At 41.1% G+C, this 22,368-nt stretch overlaps 1 protein-coding gene across 1 annotated transcript in view; it reads right to left on the bottom strand.

Annotated features, from left to right (window-relative positions):
• LOC308299984 (uncharacterized protein) overlaps positions 1 to 18,445 on the bottom strand; it is a gene marked incomplete at its 3' end in the record, with an annotated part of 33,917 nt that extends 15,472 nt beyond the window's left edge. The window contains exons 1-6 of the mRNA XM_080743751.1: positions 18,338 to 18,445; positions 16,411 to 16,672; positions 15,578 to 15,682; positions 14,021 to 14,071; positions 11,888 to 12,007; positions 11,131 to 11,355 (exon numbers count right to left, since the gene is read on the bottom strand). Coding sequence (XP_080599877.1) covers positions 11,131 to 11,355; positions 11,888 to 12,007; positions 14,021 to 14,071; positions 15,578 to 15,682; positions 16,411 to 16,657 — 748 coding nt within the window. The 5' untranslated portion in view covers positions 16,658 to 16,672; positions 18,338 to 18,445. The remainder of the gene's footprint in view (positions 1 to 11,130; positions 11,356 to 11,887; positions 12,008 to 14,020; positions 14,072 to 15,577; positions 15,683 to 16,410; positions 16,673 to 18,337) is intronic.
• Between the last annotated feature and the right edge of the window lie 3,923 nt (positions 18,446 to 22,368).

Genomic DNA, 22,368 nt, shown 5'->3' with positions numbered 1-22,368 from the left:
GTCTGGGGGTCCTCCCCCAGAAAAAAAATTAAAGAGTAGATGTTATTTCCTGTATTCTGTTGCATTTTACAGGGAGTTTGATACTTTTATCAGGCTTTACTAGGATGAGAAAATTATGGATACATTTTTACATTAAGCTGCAAGTAACACGTCTTTTGCTTGAAGATCTGTTCTTTTTGCACACCACGCATCCATGCAAAAGTCCCTCCTCATTTAAACTGCCTGCTAGTAATTAAGCAATGGGATTTTGGACGTGTTGAATTAATGTTGTAGATCCTCCTGTCGATCTTACTGTAGAGAATGATGTGCGCAGGAACGTGCACGCAGCGTTCCTCACACCAGACGCTCACGCACACACAGCGACGCATCTAATCATTACTTACTTCAGAATCAGATACAGTATTTTAAGCCCTTTAATTGCTCAAATCGCGGCCGAAGTGGATGTCTCAGTGACACTTGAGTTGACGCAGTTTTCCACTTTGTGACGGCTGGTGATATGACGGCGTGAGAAATACGATGTGTGGCGTGAGAGCGTGAGAAGAGGGTCATTTGCGTGAGTCTCACGCTCATTGCGTGAGGGTTGGCAGCTCTGCACATGACCTAGCCTCTTCTACCGCCACCACGCAAATCGGTACACAGTATGTCTCATGTCATCAACATGGATCTGTCCCATTGATTTAGCGCTACCTTCAGGAAGATTTTTTTAAAACACATTTTGTGGACATTGCTCCTACAGATTTCTCCCTAAAATCATGCAAATCGGTACACAGTATGTCTACACTCATGTCATCAACATGGATCTGTCCCATTTAGCGCCACCTTCAGGCCGATTTTTTAAAACACATTTTTGGACACTGCTCCTACAGATTTTGCCCTAAAATCATGCAAATCGGTACACAGTATAGGCGCATTTCCACTGCAGGGCCAAGCCAGAACCAGAACCAGAACTTTCCAGAACCAAGAACTTTCAAGAACCTGTGAAGTTCCAGAACCAAGTTCTGCTTTTGTTTCCATATAACCAGACCCAACTGGGAAGCTCCACTGGTAGCTTGATTTGGCTGAGACAAAACACAGCTGGTCATTTGAACAGCAGCACATTCGGGAATCTAAAGTCTAATAACAGCTCAGCTGTAGTAAGAAATACGTCTGGATAAAAAAATATATAACAATAGAACGTTCAAACAAGCTGCTATTATAACTGTACTGAGCGTTTGCTCGGTACGCTGCCTGTGCTCTAGGGAGAAGCACCTCCTTGCTCCCGTGTGTGTGTGTGCGTGTGCGTGCGTGTGTGTCCACAGTGTGTGTACACGACAGCGCGAGCCGCTGTTTCCACCGCGTGGTCCACGTTGAGCTTTGCAATCCCTTTATTTTAGTCCTATTTTCATTGAACGGAGTGAGCGCATATCACACTCGTAAAGATTATTAAATAATTAATGCAATGCGATGCAATGCAAACAGCGTCTCTCTCTCGCACGCGCGCGCACACACACTGTGTAGTGACACAAGGAAACAGGCATGTCCTGAGCTCGTCTGCGGGCTGCCTTGCGAGTCGTGCGAATGAATGTAGAAGTGTAGACTGGCGTCGCGTCCATACTGTTTGTGTGTTTCTGTCTGTCGGACTCGGAATAGGATTTTAAAAATGACAGTGTTGTGTTGTGAGAGATTTGGGATTTCTCCCAGTTCTCCTCTGTGTTGTGCAGTCTCCGCTCGAGCGGCTCGGCTCAACCAATCAAGAGCAGGAGCGCTGCTAGCCCTGCCCATAGGTTCCCAGAACTCAAGTTTAGTTCTACCTCAGGAGCAGGACCGAAAAAAGGTTCCAGGAGGTTCCAGGAACCTCGTCTGGAACCGGGCCGTTCGCAATGGAAACAAAACCAGAACCAAAAAAATAGGTTCTGGTTCCTGAAAGTTCTGGTTCCACCTTGCAGTGGAAAAGCGCCTCATGTCTACACTCATGTCATCAACATGGATCTGTCCCATATAGCGCCACCATCAGGCCGATTTTTTCAAATGTATTTTTGGACACTGCTCCTACACATTTTGCTCTAAAATCACGCTGCGACCTGACAGTCGCTTGTCTCCCGATTAGGGAGTCTTACTGGTAGATATATGTTATATGTTATAGTTATCTTTAATAGTGGCCGTTGGCCGGTGGGAATGACGCTTTAGACCAACACTAATACTAAATCTAAACGTCTAAAAAAAACAGAGTGGTGTAAGCCGGTGGTACTTATCAAAGTGGGGTCCGGGGACCCCGGCCTAGGGGTCCTTGAGAGGTGTGTGTGTGTGTGTGTGTGTGTGTGTGTGTGTGTGTGTGTGTGTGTGTGTGTGTGTGTGTGTGTGTGTGTGTGTGTGTGTGTGTGTTATTATTATTAGTACCACAACCAATAATAATTATAGCAGTAGCCTATAATTTGTATAACCTGATAAATAGTTTTTAGTATTGTCACTGTAAAAAAAAAGGAAAGAAATATATTAATATATATATATATGTTTTTAACAATATATTTATTGAGTTTTCTTTTTTTTAACAGAGAATATCAAACATATTTTTGCCGCTAGCCAGCAAGCCATTCTACTCTGTCCGACGATATCCATTGAAAATGGTTTAAAATAAAGTTTAGACCCCCCCAATGTTCACCCAATGTTCATTGTAGGCGGCGCGACGTATTCCAGGGTGCCTATCCCGAACTAGTCCGGGATATTTAATGAAATGAATAAAAATGATAGGAGGCCTTCTGAAGCCTGGCCTGATTTTTGTGGGAAGCGCTCACTATCCCGACTATCCGCTGTTCCGACATGGTCGGCAGGTTAGTTACTTAGCGTCGGCAGGTTAGTTACTTAGCGTAAGGCAGGTTAGTTACTTAGCGTAAGGCAGGTTAGTTACTTAGCGTCGGCAGGTTAGTTACTGAGGTAAGGTTTACTGAGGTTAGGTTTAGGGTTGGGGGTAGAGTTAGGGTGTTAGTTTTAGTGTCGGAATACCGGCCCGTCGGAACACTGATGTGGACCCGATTTTTGTAGCTACTAGCCGAAAGCTAGCAACGTCCCGGCCGGACGTTATTTGCGAACGAAATCGCCAATCTCCGCCTAATCCAATGAAAGACCGCATCTTTGAAGGCTTATATCTCTGGATTGTGTCTTTAGGGAAGCGGCGCGAGGTTTATTTACGGCGAAATCGCCCAAAAATGATCTTTTAGATGACAAAATGGGAATAGCCATTCTGTTAGCATTATCATCCGGGACATTTCCATGACGTGCATGAACGTGAGCACGTGAGGTCCTGGAAGGTTAGGTCCTGGAAGCTAAAGCGCTCGCCTATGAGAGATGCGCTGGCATTCTTTGGCCCCTAGAGGGCGCTGGCACTCAATGAGTTAAGGCCGCAATCAGACATACGAGTGAGACATCTTCTCGTTTGAGAATGAGGGGGGGAGAGAGTCCAATGCATTTTCTATCTAAGTCACGTGGTTTCATGTCGTTGCCGTGTCTCTTGTTCAACCGAAGGCTGTCTTTTGGCCAAGAGACACGGCAACAACAAAAAAACATGTGACCTTCATTGACAATATGAATTGAACTTCCCCTTCTCCCCTCATTCTCAGACAATACGGACACGATAGCTCTCGCAACTGTCTGTAGCGCTCCTAACTATTTGTTAACAACAAATAAAACAATGTGAGCATGGAAACATCAGCAGCTAGAAGTTGCTCATATATCTACTTACAGCTAACTGAAATTACGACAATTAATATTAACATTAATTAATTAACTCGCCCCAGGAGGGTCCAGTGGAAAAATCCGCCTAAAATGTATGCCCAAATTGGAACAGTTGTGGACACAAAACTACAATGATTGTGGCTACTCTTGACCCACCAAATGTAAGCTAACCCCTGGGAAAATTCACAAATGCAGTGTAAAACATCACATTTCTCTTACCAAATTGTCCTGCTGTGATTATTTAGCGAGGAAAAGATGATTGAAAAAGACCTCCGCCTATGGAAAATGTGCCTTCTGAATAGTGAATGAGCCTCAAGACCTCATTGAAAAAACATATATAGTGAATAGAGAAATTGTTCACCAAGGTGTCAGCAATTGATAGGCAAAATTGTATGAATATATTCCAAACTATGTAAACTCTACAGATGTTTTAGTGAGAGTAGTGCTGTAATATTAGTAATGTTAAAGTATAGGGTGAAAAATAATAATTAACAATACGTAGTAATAATACTAATATGCTAAAAATTAATGCTCCAATATCGTATGGTCAATTTAATAACATGCTTTTAAATCTCCCTACCTCAGTATGCAATTGTTTTTAACCTACTATTTCCTTATGATGTTTTATTTTATTTTTTGTTGTCGTTGTGTATTTGTATGTCTTAATTGTTGATTTTTGTATTGTAATCTCGTCAGCATTGCAAATGAGGGTGAACCTCAATGCTCTTTTCGAGAATAAATAAAGGTTTCAATCAAATACTGTAATATGAGTAATGTATGGATGAAAAGTACAATGGCAGCTGATTACTATGCTGTAGGACCACTGTAACAATAATCAACAAATACATTGTAGTTTGATTTGGTCTCTAATCTCTATTGATTTATTGACAGCTGTTCAGAGGTCAACATCTTTTGCCCCCGCCGGCAAAAGCGCCACATAAGTTGTTAGAATGCAAGTTAATTGTGTTAGATGGATTCATGATTAACATGCAAAAGAAAAATCACAATACAGTAAGTTAATATGATGGCGGAGCAAGCACTGCACAGACACTGTAGCAAGTATTGGTACACAGTAATGTTGCAACCGAACTTACCTTGAACAGAACTAATGTTTTGGGACCATCGCTCCATTGTTTGCAATGGTTTGTATTAATGCAGGCTCAGAGTGTTGCCACCTCATGTGGTCATGTGATCCAAGATGGCCGCAGTGTGAATATGGTCAATGGTCAAATGATAAAGCACCTTTGGCAGAGAACTTAAAGCTCTATTATTCTATTAGTCACCGCTGAGTGTTTGTTCAGTAACATGGGTCTCAACATGGGCCCCCGGTGCACCCCACTTTTCCCACCGGGGCCCCACTTTGTAGACTATTGTGCTATACTAGAGGTTCGCGGCCCTTCGGGCCGCTCACATCTAGAGTCCACGCCCGCTTCTTTACTAAAAAACTTTTTTTTTTTTCAAAAAAAAAAAAAAAAAAAACACCGGGGCCCCACTTTGTAGACTATTGTGCTATATATGTACCAAGTGTATCCTGTACATTTAACATGAAGTGTAACCATGCAGGTGTGACCAGGCTGATCCTTAAAGGTGGCACCAACCCATGCCAGGGTTACATTGAAATATATCTTGACTATGAATGGGGCCTCGTTGGTCCTGACAACTGGACCCAGAACAATGAAGATGTGGTGTGTAGGAGCGTTGGCTGTGGACAGGCTGTGAATGGATCTTCATTCATAATGAAACACAATATAACCAATATACCTGACAAGGTGAGTATCAATGATGGGAATTATATCTACACGTATATTAGAGATAAGGTGTACCGCTTTGCGTGATTTTAGTCCAACATCTGTAGGAGCAGTGTTCAAAAATGTGTTTTGCAAAAATCCGCCTGATGGTGGCGCTAGAGGAGGGCCATGTGAGAAATGAGGAGGAAGTTGTGATTTGGCAGCCAAGGAGTGTGTGTGCAAAGTTTGGCATGGATAGGGGCAATGGTGGCGTAGATATGAGTAGGGCAAACGTGTGATGGACAGACGGACATACAGGCTGACAGCCGTTGGAGGTTTTGATAGTAACTGCGACCTGTCGCAATAAAAAATATTCCTGATAAGGTCTGGATCAGTGGTGTGAATTGTACACATAACGAAACACAATATAACTAATATCCCTGATAGGTCTGGATCAATGGTGTGAACTGTAACAGGACAGAGGATCAGCTGTGGAACTGCCAGAACTTCAGTGACAGTGACTGGGGGGTCAATGAATCCACTCAGGACTCAGTTAAATGGATCACCTGTTCAGGTAAGAACACAAGAACACACCTCAGCATCAACATCATCACTCTGCGAAATTGTGCACCGCACGTACACTCCCTCGACACCAGAGCAGAACCTCTGCCCCAAACTGTAAAATATTTAAATTCCAGTTCATTAACATTCTCGAACAACATAACTTATTTTCTCGGAATGAAGTTGTGGTGAGTGATGGACATCATATAACTCTTATCCAACGTTTTTCTTTCTTTCTTTCTTTCTTTCTTTCTTTCTTTCTTTCTTTCTTTCTTTCTTTCTAACTTGTAGATAAAGTTGAAATAAGTTTGGATGGTTTTAAATGTGCCGGAGCTGTCCAGTTCAACACAACGTCAAATGTGAATAATTCACATCACTATGTTTGTTCTGAGAACTGGGGTAAGAGTTATACTACCTTGATTGAACAGCATGCAATTATTCCCTTTCCCACTTGATTTTCAGAATTTTGTTCAGTCTGGGCTTTTATTATTAGAATTATTATTAGTATTATTATTATTATTAAAGGTTTATTTAAAAGATTTTATTTCAGAAATAGTTGGTTTTGTTGTTGTTAGAACATTTTGGTTTCATTTTCTTTCAAATTGATTTCTTAAGCACTATATTTCATTTCATATTTTTCCTAATATTGATTTCATGTTTCATGCAAGTTTTTTTGTTTGACTGATTTATTGTTGTCGTTGTTGATGACAATGAATATATTCTTCAATCTTCACTGTCTTCTTTACAGCCTCCTCCACATTGACATTTTGACACTATGCTGTGCACTATAAGGAGGCTTTTTTGCATTTATTTGCAGCCTTTCTTGCAGCCACAACTCAAGAGCTCAAGAGCTTGGCTTGCCTGTGGAAGAATTGACCACAATGGTCTCCAATTAAGTGGGTACGTCCAACCCCAGTCTGTTGGAGATGGTATATCTGGTGCCACCTCAAATGTTTGTCCCCAACAGTGTACTCCTTGGTACACTGTTCTTTTGAGGTGCTGCACCAGTGCATCCTTAGTTGGGGGTATATGCCCCATCACTCTTCCTTTTTTGTGAATAATTCAAGATGAGCTTGATTGATGTCAAGTTGGCTGCTGGTGCGATCGTAGGCGAGAATTGTGTAGCGTTCCATAACTGAAATGACTTGCTCTGTAATTGGTTTTAAAGCCTTTGACAGAGCCACGAAGGCCTCTGTTGCCATGTCAAAGGCATTCCAGGTTTCCCATGCTTTCTTCTTTCCCCTGGTTGCAAATGCAGATACTGTGTCACAGCCAGCAAAGGCATGGAACACAGGAAGAGCCATGGATTTGTCAGGAGTGGACCCATAGTTTTGGCAATCTCATGGGCAGGTATAGTGTCTGAAGTGTTTTTTTTTTTTTACAGTCCCAAATGCCACCCAGCAAGCTTGGTCTTGAGTTATTCACAAAAAAGGAAGAGGAGAGCAACTAAGCCCCCAAATAAGGATGCACTGGTGCAACAACTCAAAAGAGCAGTGTACCAAGGAGTACACTGTTGGGGACAAGCATTTGAGGTGGCACCAGAAATGCCATCTCCAACAGACTGGGGTTGGACAAACCCACTTGATTGGAGACCATTGTGGTCAATTCTTCCACATGCAAGCCAATCTCTCCTTCAGCTCTTACGTTGTGGCTGCAAGAAAGGCTGGCAGGGACATTACAAATGCAAAATATATATATATATCCTAATAGTACACAGCATAGTGTCAATGTGGAGGAGGCTGTGAAGGAGACAGTGAAGATTGAAGAATAGATTCATCATCAGCATCATCATCATCAACAACGACAACAATCAATCAATCAATCAATCAATCAATCAATCAATCAATCAATCAATCAATCAGTCAGTCAAACAAAAAACATGCATGAAACTTGAAATCAATACTAGCAAAAAAAAAACATGAAATATATGTGCTTAAGAAATAAAGACAATGAAACCAAATGTATGCAACAGACGCAAAATATTGTGATTTCCTTCTCACATCACTGAATTGACTATTAAATATTCAGCTGGACAGTTTATGATGTTGTACACATTATCAATGGAATCATTGACCATCAAAACAGGTGTTGAAATCACATATTCTGTATTATTATGTATGGTTCTGGAGATAAGACGCAAAATACATTATCTGGTAATGGCGGATATTAAAATGCCCACCATGGCCACCAGGGAGCTTTTTTGCGATGGCTCCATATCTGACAATGTCCAGGGTCCCAAACTATACAAGTGTACCAAGTTTAATACTTTTATTAAAAAGTGAAAAATGTTCGGACAAAACCAGCGGACTACCTCACAACATCACCGAATTGACCATTAACTATTCACCTGAACAGTTTATGATGTTGTGCTATCAATGGAATCCTTGACCATCAAAACATAGGTCTAGACATCATCTATTCTGTATTATCATTTTTTGTTTAGGAGTTATGATGCTATACATTAATTGGTAATGGTGAAAAGTAAAATGGCTGCCATGGCCACCAGGGGGCGTTTTTGCGATGGCTCCATATCTGAAAATGTTCAGGGCCCCAAACTGTACAAGTGTACCAGGTTTCATACTTTTATGATAAAGTGAAAACAGTTTGGACAAACATTCGGACAAAACCATTGGACTACCTCACAACATCACCAAATTAATCATTAACTATTTTTCTGAACGGTTTATGATGTTGTACATGGTATTATTGTAATCATTGACCATCAAAACATAGGTGTAGACATCATCTATTCTGTATTATCATGTTTGGTTCAGGAGTTATGATGCTAAATACATTAATTGGTAATGGTAGAAAGTAAAATGGCTGCCATGGCCACCAGGGGGCGTTTTTGCGATGGCTCCATATCTGAAAATGTTCAGGGCCCCAAACTGTACAAGCGTACCAAATTTCACGCTTGTATGAAAAAGTGAACGATTCTCGTCACTATCCTCCAGACTATTTATAGTTAGGAACCAAATAGACCCTTACAGAGTACAAATGGAACCAAAATGTAAACCATTTTATACACTCTCAAGGTTAAATTTACATGGTTCCATTTGTACACTCATTTGGACCTCTGGTGGGTCCAGGACCAGAGGTTGATACACCTTTAAGAAAGGTTCTATAAAGAACCAAAAAGAGGTTCCTCGACTATGAGTGAAAGAACACTTACTGTATACTGCTATTTAGCACCTCTTCAGTCAGACACAAGGCAGTATGTAAAGTACAATAACACTAATAAGTCATATTATAACTTACACAAAATATGGACTCAAGCAGCAGAACAAGCAAAGGAATCTTTGAATGTTTAAAGTTTAGAGGTAAGAACCTCAAACACCCTCTTTAGTAGGAGTCTAGTGCCCTCTGGTGTAGTGAGGGTGGCACTGTTTCCGCACCTGTGCAAGACACCAGTCATGTTGCCATACCACAGCAACAGGCATGATACATTTATCGGAACCTGGGAATATACCATTTTGTCAAAATGGGGAGAATAAAAGTGTGGAGAATGTGGAGAATATAATTATAATACCTTGTTGAAGCGACCATTTAGTTAAATTTTGCATTTGTAGTTATTTTACTGTAATTTAACAACATAATAACAAGCACAGATAGACAAAGAGACACTCATGGATTTATATTTAAAAGTATCTTTTATTTTCCCCCCTGGACCCAGGGTATGGCAGCTGCATACCCCTGCCATACCCAATTGACGACCCTGTTGACATCTACTGCTGAGATGAAATGATCGTTCCACCCTTCCTATAGGCAGAGAGAGAGGACCCTACTGAGCATGTGCAGAAGAAGTCTCTTCCCTCTAGCTGGTTTCTGATTAGAGTTATTGAGAGTGTTACTTTTGCCCCCTGTCACGCTGCGTCATCAAAAGGGCCTTTCTGTGTGGAGTCTGCATGTTCTCCCCGTGTCCCCTAGGGTAGATACCCTCACAAAGACATGCAGTGATCCTGGTCTCTATACTGCCTCCCCCTAGCCAGCCGAGGCTCCCCAGGCATGGTATAGGGAAGGCCAGAAACCAGGATGGTATTATTATTATTAAAAAAAAAGAAAAGAAAAAAAAACTTTTATAAAACTAATAAGATACTATACTTCTCTTCTGGGTCTGGAGCATAAGGTTTGAAAACCGCTGATTTATAATATCTGATGTTAATATAATATATGTTATCTACAAGCTAGTTGTTATTAATCTACAAGCTCACAGCACATTGTGAGTTTGTAGATCAGCTAGATCAGTCTTGAGCTGAAAAGTTTGAAAGCCAGAGGTCAAATTATGTTAAATGACCCAGAAAATATGTCCATAATATAAGTGTCAAATGACCCAAACATTATGTCATTAAGATAAGTGTTAAATGACCCAGCTAGTATGTCCATAAGATAAGTGTTAAATGACCCAGACATTATGTCATTAAGGTAAGTGTTAAATGACCCAAACGTTATGTCATTAAGATAAGTGCATCAACTGGATGAGACAACGTTACATTGATGATTATTCAACAAATCCCATATTAATATAGTGTGATACATATGCATGTCTTTTTTTCTCATAATAGTCTACTGCATGTGCCATATAGCCTATGGATAAAAAACACATCATAATTGGTTTCTAGGTTAATTACATTTTAAAATATATACATATAAAATAAAATAAATAGAAACTGACAACAGTGATTAAGCTTTGGATTATGAGTTTATTGAGAGATGATTATGAACATTATGGGAGATCTAAAGTAATGGTACCAGTAGTGATACATATAATACTCTATAAAGTAATGGTATCAGTAGTGTTACATAATGAAAAAAAAAAATCACGAGGATGCAACTGGGACGTATCATCAGTGATGTAGCCTGGGGTCGACGGGTGTTTCGGGTCTCGCAACATCATACACCCTCGCCCAGGTGACCCAGCCGGGGTTGATCAAGTCCCGACTTACGTCCCAGTAGCTATCCACGATCAGTCCTATTAGGGTAAGACCAGGGTCACTCAATGTGCGCACCGGAACTACTCTGCTGGGATTGGGGGCACCATTCTGGCATAGCATACACTCTATAAAGTAATGGCATCAGTAGTGTTACATAGGATAGATCAGAACACCACTGAATGTGTTGTCATTGCCTAAGCTACCATAGAGCCTGCGATCAGTCATCATGTAAACTCTGTCTCCCTGCTGCAGCTCTAGGATCATTCCATTAGACACGTATGTATGATCGTTATCATTATTCTTTGAACGGTTATTAATGAGCAGCTGGTCATTTTTATACATGTGGACCCACACATAATTTGAAGTCCCCCAGTTCATTGCAGTGAATCTGAACAGATAGACTCCTCTGGATGGAGCAACAAACTGACCTGAAACACACTCACACACACACACACACACACACACACACACACACACACACACACACACACACACACACACACACACACACACACACAAACATGCAGACACGCACACACATCACCACGCACATGCATGCACAGTGAACACACACACACACACACACACACACACACACACACACACACACACACACACACACACACACACACACACACACACACACACACACACTATGTTATACCTTCTTGCTGTATGAAACACCTGCTGTTTGCATTTATGACTAAACTATTCAATCAATCAATCAATCTTGAGGGAATAAGTCAGTGATTTCATCCAATATTACTTCATTGATCATGATGACACTTTTTAAACATTGTTTTAAAAAATGTTATTGAAGTCCTACGATCCTGCATATTAATGTCAGTGAGAATTACACAGTTGAAGATTTATTTAGATTACTGGTCATTTATTTATACCTGATAGCGTGATAGATATGTGCTGTAATTAGTTAATGAACATGATTTAATCTCCACCTACCTGTGGATGGATTGTATGCGTTGCCGATGTTAGTGTGGACATTCCTGTAGACCACAGTGGTCATAGAACTGGGTCCAACCGTTGCACTCAACCCAGCAGAGAAGGCCACCTTTGGTGTGTCTGTCAACACAGGATCATTATTATATTGTTTATAATATTATAAAAGCATAATAATACGATTAACACTGCTGGAATAAACTGTCGCACTTAGAATAACGGACTCACTCGCTAGCTTTCGCCGTGGACTGAAGACTCACCTTTTTAGACTTCACCTTAACCCATAGCACTACTGAAACACTCAATGACCATACATGAAGCTAGTTGGTATTTGTTTTTAGGTTTTTTAGAATCTTTTTTTCTTTACCGATTATAGTGGGTTTTTTTTTAATTGATATTCATATGCATTTGTTATATTGTTGTTGATATTCTGACATGCTATCTTGTTTATTATAGTGATGTATTATCTGCTTATCGTAAATCGCTTTGGATTAAAAGCGTCTCATAAATGCCTAAACTGTAAACTCACAACACAATTCACTGTGAGCTTGTAGATCTGCTATTTTTCAGTATGTTTGTATGTTTGCCCACCCCCCCCCCCCCCCCCCCCCCAAATAAATAAATGAGACAAAAAATAAATAATAAATAATCTAGACAAATAAATAATTATAATTATAATAATACTAACCAGTATGACGCCTAAGGGCTAAAGGCAACCTTGCCCTAAAGGGCCATTCACCGTCCGTTATGCGACAGTGTCACGTGCAGACCTCCAAGCTCAGAACGGTTGCATTGGTGACGCCACGTGAGCTTGTATATCGGCTACTCTTGACGTGCAACACCATTGCGCAATGAAGGATATATGTCTCGATAAGGGTGCACCCACAACACACACGAGGAGGTTGAATGAGCTGAGACCAGGCACAGAGCTCCGCCTCACTCGCACACACTCAGGGGCGAAATTAGATCTTATTCTGCATGGGTTTTCAGATCAAAAGGGCCCTGTACTGCTGTGAGGGGGGCCCATAGATTAGGAGATTAGAGACCCCTAATATATTGGAAATGGCTAAATACATATCGGCGTTGTCGGGTGTAAACCTCGTACCTCCAAGTTTCAAATTTGTACGTTCTTTCGCAAAGCAAAGCCCTGCTTCATCAGACAAGGCCATCGCACAAAAGTAGTGAAAACAGCAGATCTACAAGCACACAACGCCTCGCGGTGCGAGGCGTAGTGTGCTTGTAGATCGGCTGTTTTCACTAGTTTAAATCATTTTTTAAATGAAAAATGCAAAATGAACGGTTTTGGACATACAAGGTTTTCACCCGACAACGGCGATATAATAGCCTATGAATTACTGTCCCCCTACGGTCACCAATAGGGGGGCCCTTGGGTTTATTAAACCCATCAACCCTATACAAATTACGCTTGTGCACACACTGCATTGTGTCATCACATGACAAAATAAACACATTTTCAAATGTTACTCTATGTATGGACTAAAGCTGCATTGCTTTTATTTTGAAGTTTTGTATTCACGTACATAAGGACGCAATGCGTACATCAGCATGTGTGTGTGATCATTGGATGTTGTCTCAATAACAAGCAGGTGGTCAGACTGGTCACACGTCAAGACAAACCTACCTTACCTTCCAAAAAAAAGAAAAAGGCTAAAGTGGCTAAAAAAAAAAAAAAAAGTCGATGCCGAATGCCGGGTTTTCAACAAAAAATTGGACTGCTAAGTATTTATTTACTAAAGTCGGAGGTAAAGCTGTGTGTTTAGTTTGCGGGGAGCACATCTTGCGGGGAGCACTGCCTTTTGGCCCGGCCCTCCACAATGTTTTCTGTTGTTCATAGCATCATATATACCACTATTTATTTATATTTTAATTGCAGTTTTATAAGAAAAATATTGTTGTCGGGTAAAGGGGGTACTTGGATTCAGAAATCATGGAAAGAGGGTACTCAAGCCAAAAAAGATGAATATAAGAAACACTGCTCTAAAGGGTAGAGACGTTTTGTCCCTGTGGTTGGAGTAGGGTGCTGTCCTTCTAACTCCAAGTTATCAAATACTGTATTATCGTTAGCCAATAGTTTCTGTATATATACAGGAACTATTGGCTAAAAACAGTACTTACCCCTCAGTTCCTGTACTTGGGCCTGTAGGGTGGCCATCTGAGCAAGGTAGTCTGAAATCAATACAACATTCATATTGAATCCTTCATGAATTCTGGGGATCCTCTCGAAAAGGAGATAATACATCTCAAGGGGTTACATCCTTTCAATAAAACGTATTATATATATATATATATATATATATATATATATACACACACACACACACACACACACACACACACACACACACATACACATACATACCGGTATATATGTGTGTATATATGTATATATATATCAGCTCTTGTCAACACTCTCCTTTAATAGTCCAGTCATTTTAGGGTTAGACCTCAGACAAATTGCAATAGTAGCAAACTCAACTGATTTTGTGTCCTCATTATGTCCTTAGTGAGGGAAAAAAAGTCCCAAGGAATCCCACCGGGGCAAAGTTTTGAAAACGACCTACCTACCTTCAATTACTATACACTACAATATAACGGAAAAAAATGACTGAAAAAAATCTGCTTTAAGTGGGATATGAGGGGTCAAACTAGGTGTTTTTAATTATTCTGAATCCATTGCAAGCATTTGTTTTGCATGAAAAACATTCCTTGGGCTAAAAACGGACCCCAAAAGACTGAAAATTGATGAAAATTGTTGAAAATTGACGTTTTGAGCGGCCATTTCTGGCCCAAGGAATGTTTTTCGTGCAAAACAAATGCTTGCAATGGATTCAGAATAATTAAAAACCCCTAGTTTGACCCCTCACATCCCACTTAAAGCAGATTTTTTTTTCAGTCATTTTTTCCTTTATATTGTAGTGTATAGTAAGTGAAGGTAGATAGGTCGTTTTCAAAACTTTGCCCCGGTGGGATTCCTTGGGACTTTTTTTTCCCTCACTAAGGACATATTGAGGATACAAAATCAGTTGAGTTTGCTACTATTGCAATTTGCTCCAGGTTTGGCCTAATTTTGGCCTAAAATGACTGGACTATAAGGTTCCATTTGGTTTAAAGTATACACTCTCAGAGTTACATTGTTACGACGTGAGTTTGACCCAAATGCACGGCAAAGGAGGAGGCAGTAGAAGATTAAAGGAGTAGTTCACCCCCAAAATGACTTTTTTTCTATTGATTACTCATGCCATGGAGACTTGAGTTCAATAATATTTCTTGTTTTTGTCACATTCCTAAGGCAAAAATGTCATTACAATAAATGTACCCCCATTGATTCATGATGGGGACCGAATGCATTTGGGTCCCCATCCAGAATCAATGGGGCTAAAAGGAATGCGACAAATAAAATAAAAAAAAATAATAATAAAATATATATATATATATATATATATATATATATATATATATATATATAATATATTATATTGTTCATTATTATTCATTATTTGCACAGGTAGAGAGCCATTTCAACCAATCAGATTGCTTCATCAGAACTACCGGTTGTATAATGATCAGTGTGTGTGTGTGTGTGTGTGTGTGTGTGTGTGTGTGTGTGTGTGTGTGTGTGTGTGTGTGTGTGTGTGTGTGTGTGTGTGTGTGTGTGTGTGTGTGTGAACTTACCTTGACTTTCTTTCTTCAACTCCAACACCTGGTTTTCACTGGCATTTAATCTGCTCTGCAGGTCTGACACCTTCTCTTCAGAAGCACTCAATTTGGAGGCCATTTCTGAAGACAGATCAATCAATCAATCAATCAATCAATCAATCAATCAGTACATACTGTATAGACTGTTTTCCTGAGCGTTCCCCAGTAGGTGCCTGGCGCCGCCACCATTGCTGTGGTGTAAACAGCTTTGTAAAGTAACTAGTAGCCTACATTTACTTAGGTACTGTACTTAAGAACAATTTTGAGTATTTAAGCACTTTACTTGAGTATTTCCCATTTTCAATCATTGTACTTCTATTACACCACTGGCTGCTGTTTACACCACAGCAATGGCACCGGCGCTCTGTACAATCAGAAGAAAGCCTTAAAATGGACACATCATGCTACAGGGTTTGGGGTGTCGTCAGATTGTTAGAACTTGGGTCTCCCTGCGTTGTCTACGACCTGACTGGACGCTGTAGCACTTTGAAAGGCCTGCAGATGAATGACCGATAATCCAAGAGCTGATAAAAGGCATTGTTAAAATGCTGTTCTATCTGTGATAATTGGCAGTGGCCATATGGAGGAGGCAATGCTTCCTGTATACATGATCTGTACCATGAAATAATGTTGATGAGTTTCTCAAGCTTGCATGTGGAGGAACAAATGTCACCCTTTTAACACTGCCCTGCCACCAGGAGGCAGATGTTTTGTTATATTATTCCAACAAATTCACGCCAATCGGTACACATTATCGCTATAGTCAACTTTAAAAGCATTCATTTTCACAAGCTAACCATGTTACTAACCTGCATTTTGTTTGGCCAGTCCTTGCATCTTATGCTTGGTGACGTTCAGCTCCTTCCGAATATCGTCCTCAAAGATCTCCCTCCACTCGTCCTCCAGTATCTCGTTAATTTTGCTTGTGACGGCGATCATTCTGAACTCCAGGCGCGTCAGCCTATCTTCCATGGTGGGGACCCTCTGTTTCTCTCCCTGAACCCCAGACTCACACACACACAACAGGAGGATCAGCAACGCTCCACACGTCTTCATGATGACACCCAGACACTGTAGGCAGATAGACAGATGGACAGACAGATAGACAGACATTAACACAGAGACGAAACTCAGCTCTGTGTAGCAGGCCTGGAATTTCGTCATTTTAGGGGCAAGAATCGTGAGCGCTACCTCTTTTTATGGGTTTATGAGGGAAAGTATAAAGGTCGCGGGTGCAAGAGGCCGAAATGGGTTTCCTCAGACGGGTGGCTGGTATCTCCCTTAAGAGATAGGGTGAGAAGTTCAGTCACCCGAGAGAGACTTGGAGTAGAACCGCTGCTCCTACACTTGGAAAGGAGTCAGCTTAGGTGGTTCGGGCATTTAGTACGGATGCCCCCTGAGCACCTTCCTAGCACGCCAAGGATTCCATTCATAATGTGTACAACATCATAAACAGTTCATTGGAATAGTTAATAGTAAATTCAGTGAGGATTGCATGAAATAGATGAGATTATGCAGAATTACATTTCAAGCATATTTCATGCCATCCCGCTAGCTGGGGCCTAGTTATGTTACTTATTAGTGTCCACAATAAGTCTTTCTTTTGGTTGAAGCTTTCAGGAAGGACTCTGCAACTCGCTATGTTCGCTTGGACAATGGCTTCCATCCAACCACTACCTTCTAGCCAGTCCCCCAGTATCTTGAAAGCCGCCATCTCAATATGCAGTCCGCCTAAGACAATCACAAAATGATCTTCTCCTTCGAGACCCCGTGGCAGACCAAAGACCAGATGGAGGGATTATATCTCCAAACTGGCTTGGGAACGCCTCGGTATACTCCCTGAGGGAGTGGAGGAAGTTGCTCGGGATAAGGAAATCTGGAGGTCTCAGTTGGAACTGTTACCCCCGCGACCTGATTCCAACGGTTGAAGATGGATGGATGGATGGAGTCCATTTAGACATTACTTTGAAGAGTCGAGAACTTTCGAATTCAAGGTTGTATCCCAGTGCACAACTCACCTCAGGAAAACATAAATGAGGATTACACAACTAGACTTGACTTACAGATAACATGTACGCACGCACGCGCACCCACACACACACACCCACCCACACCCACCCACACACACACACACACACACACACACACACACACACACACACACACACACACACACACACACACACACAAAAATCTGGTGCAAAAGCTGTAAATGTTACTTGTGAAGATACTGTAAGCCTAATGGTTCTCTGTTTAGCCTTCCAAAACACATCCCTTGCCCTATCTACCGAGAGGGAAAATTAAAAATTACCTTTCCATTCCATATACAGTAGCCCCGGTTAAAATATGATTATTTGGGGGGTTGTGAAAAGGTTGAGAACCACTGGTGTAGTTAAAATATAAATTAGGCTTTCAAAGTGACAGTACATGCAGTACATATACATTGCCTTTGCCTTATCCCCAAGAACTTGATAGATAGACCATCATGTTTATCAACAACTACTACCAATAATAGAAAAGGATCAATAGTGGATCGATAAGGAAGGATCGATAAGGAAGCATTGATATGGGTATGGACATGGTTACATAATAGCTCTCCTTACGGTACCCAGATGTACTTAGTCAGCACTGCTCCTAACGAGAACCAGTCTTAAACTATAAACACTTGAAGCTTCATTTCAACTCAGAAAACAACACCAGTCTTACCTTCATAGTTGTGGAGAAAGAGAAAAACACCAGTCTTACCTGGTTCTGGAAGTGAAGCGAAGAAACCAGGAGAAAACAAAGCTGCAGTTAAAGTCAGACAGAGTTCCACCAAACGCCCAAACTCACTCACTGAGAGAGAGAGAGGGGGGGGGGGGGGGGGGGGGGCACACACACACACACACACACACACACACACACACACACACACACACACACACACACACACACACACACACACACACGCACGACTCCAGAGTTTATCATACTGTCCATATCCTGGTTACCATGGTTACCATTGACATGTCACATCCTGTAATCCAAATTTACAGTTGGGACCTGCACGGCCCATCCTGTCCTCCTATCGTCTATCTGGGGGAAGGGCCGCTGTGGCTACAGTATGTTTCTCAGCTATGCTCCTATATCATTAAAGTATCTTATATGAGATACTTTAATGGTTTCCAGTGGAAATAAGCTTAGTCTTTTCATGGATCTCCTTTTAGTAGACCTTGTACCAGTGAACTGTACCGTCATGAAACTGTACCTTTTCCTATGCAAACTTCTAATAAAGTCTTCAATCAATCAATATGATCTCTGTAGACTCAGGGGTATTCAACTAAATTGTCCAGGGGGCCACATTTCAGAAACCCCCAGGGGCCAGGGGGCCGGACTAACGTATATAGCCTACATGGTATAAAGCTTTTTGAAACAAATAGCAGCAATCTTTTGCAGTCACAGTTCAGATGAAATCATCTCCAAAGACCGGATGCTTGATCGCTTTGATTGATGGAATACTTTATTAACCGTTTGCTAAAAAGTACAGTTATACAATAACTTGGGGTGTCCCACTGTCCCCAGTTCAATTATGATTATTTATTGGGTGGTCCCCAGTTAAAATATGATTATTTTATTTTGGGTGGTCCCAGTTCAAATTATGATTATTTTTGGGGGTCCCCTGTTCAAATATTATTATTTGGGGGGTAATCATCAGTTCAAATATGATTATTATCATCTTTTTTTTAAAGGTTGAGAACCCTACACCTCTACAGCATTGATACTCAAACGTGACCGGCCCACCAATCAATCAATGCATCAATGAATCAATCAAAACAATTATAATCTTTAGCCTATAATTGCATTACTATTACATGAATAATCATCCAGCAACTGTGTGCACTCATTCACAGCAGCGGCAAAGATGAGCCTCAGCAAGTGGTGAAAGGTTGATGCAGAGAACTAGCACTTTCATTTTACCATCTCATGCAAATTCAAATTCAATATGACTATGTTTAATTTGCCAGAAAACAGTGTCAGTTGTTAAGACCGACAGTATATGGTGCCAATGAAAGACAGAAGTTATCAAGTATCATTATTATTATTTTATCAACCGGCCCTTGCCATTTTTGCGACCGTAGGTCGCATTTACTATCAAACCCTGCACAAAGTGTAAGTCCGTCCGTCAGTCCGTCCGTCAGTCAGTCTGTCTGTCACACCTCACACGTCACACTTTTGCCCTGCTCATATCTCCGCAACCGTTGCCCCGATCCATGCCAAATTTTGCACACACGTTCCTTACCTGCCAAACTACAACCTCCAAGGACCCCCGGAGCTCCAGGGACCCCCAGGTCCCTGGGGGACCCCCAGATGTAAAAAATGACCAAATGTGCTAAACTGACCAAATGACCACCCCAACGGGGCTGCTCACGGGGAATTCCCGGGGACCACCCACTCCTGGTGCTCCAGAACGGATGCAAAAGTGGTGGCGCCCCCAGTGGAGGACCCCCTACACTGCAGCTCACATAAAATGCCGTAACTCCGGCTAGGAGCGACCGGGACAGCCGGGGCCGGTACCTATTCGTCCGCCTTGCCGGCGCGGAGACCCCACCCCTCATTTCTCACATGGCCCTCTTCTAGCGCCACCATGAGGCCGATTCTTGCAAAACACATTTTTGGACACTGCTCCTACAATTTTTGCCCTAAAATCACGCAAATCGGTACACAGTATGTCTACACTCATCCCATCAACATGAATCTCTCCCATATAGCGCCACCTCCAGGCCCATTTTTAAAAACACATTTTTGGACACTGCTCCTACAGATTTTGCCCTAAAATCACGAAAATCACTACACAGTATGTCTACACTCATGTCATCAACATGGATCAGGAAGATTTTGGCAAAACACATTTTTGCCCTATTTGTGGAGATAAGTGACCTACGGTCGCTTATCTCCCGATTAGGGAGTCTTACTGGTTGTAATGTGGCCCAGTTTCAGCCATTTGATTATCCCTGCTGTACAGTAACATTTACAGAGGGAAGAGCAGGAATCCAGTGAAAATAGAGTGGTGGTTATGATTATCTAATACTAGAAAATTGGCCAAACTGATCAAATTTGTGTCCGGCATCGAGTGACAGAATCACTCTTCTGCTGGTGCTGCTGTCATTTGAGACTCACCACCAGCAATATGGAATCATCAGGGCCTGTCGTACTGATGAATGAATTGCAATAAAGGAGCACAATGGAATCTAGAAAGATGCAATTGGAAATTGCAAGTGTGGTTGCCGTGACGCAGGTCACACTTGCAAATGAATTCTGTCTTACCATTTGATTTTCCCCATTCAAGTCTATGCAGAAAATGTATTCACTAATACATTAATGGCCATAATGGAGATCTCTGTGTTAGTCCTGGACACACAGACACACGCATAGAGATACATGTAATGTATGGCCCGGCCCGTATGGCCTACTTATGTGCGCCTTGTACTTTATATCAGTGACGTCATCACCAGTCCTCAATTTAAATTTGCTATTAGGAGTGACAATTAAGTTTGGATTTAGAGTTTTGAAATTATTTTACCCTCTTTACTGTATACGTGTACATTTTGACCTGTAACACTACATATGTCATTATTGTTAATAATGTTAAAGATTTTAAAGTTAAAAAAACAGTAATTTATTTTTGTAAATGTGTTTTAGTATTAGTCTATTATAGCCAGATCATCATTATCTATTGTCCTCAAAGTTCATTATAGGACATGTAATGGGTGAATTTTAACATTTTATTAATTGAAAATTAGCTATATTGAAGGATCAAACCCTAACCCAACATAATATTTTAAATAGTGTTTACTTGGATATGAATGCATAACAAGTCAGCTAAGAGGTGGGGGAGAAAGAAAATATGAAAATATTTAGTAGTTTGGGTTAAATCACGGGTCAAATTTGACCAGCTAACACCAGGTTTCTCACACAATGCAAGGGTTAATATTGGTTGTATTCTTAGTAATACCTATCTATTTGTCACCATTCTCTTACTAATTTCTCACATCACCATTGTTGGCCTTGTATTTCATTTTCTTTTCAATGCAGGTTTCATCAAAGGAACAATCCTCACTCACAAAATAACCGCAGCAGAAGTCATGAAACTGATGCGTTTCGACCCCTCAGGCCTTCAGCAAACATCAATCCATTTCATGATTGCTGCTGTGGCACATTGAGAAGCTTTGAAACTTAACACAACTTTATTATGAACTATAGACCTCTTGAAACAAACTAGCCAGACTACTATGGATGGGGATGGCTCAGGGGAGAGAATAGAGTGCAGTACAGCAACAAAGACCTGCAAAGACACACTCACATAACGTAAGTTACAGTAGTCAAGCTACTGAAGATGAACGTATACTATAGATATATGTAGGCCTACTGTAATGGATGTATAAATATACAGTATGTAAAGACACCGTGTTACAGTGCAGTCAAGTCATTTGACAATTATTCAAGATCTTGCTGACCCAGCAGAATCTTGAAAACATGTTTGAATTAACTACATGCTGAGTCATAATGTGGTTAATGTGGCTGTTTACCGTAAATGTTGCTAGTTTAATTTAAGGAAGGAAGGAAGAGTAAGAACAAGTTTGCGGTGTGTGTGTGTGTGTGTGTATGTGTGTGTGTGTGTGTGTGTGTGTGTGTGTGTGTGTGTGCGTGTGCGTGCGTGCGTGCGTGCGTGTGTGCGTGAAAAAAAGTATTTTGGGGGGTGAACTATCCCTTTAAGGGCTTATTTGAAT

This window comes from Nannobrachium achirus (genome assembly GCF_963921795.1).
Source record: "Nannobrachium achirus genome assembly, chromosome: 15".
NCBI classification, from domain to species: domain Eukaryota; kingdom Metazoa; phylum Chordata; class Actinopteri; order Myctophiformes; family Myctophidae; genus Nannobrachium; species Nannobrachium achirus.
Note: the sequence above shows the minus strand (reverse complement) of the source record. Positions and strands in the feature narration are given on the sequence as shown.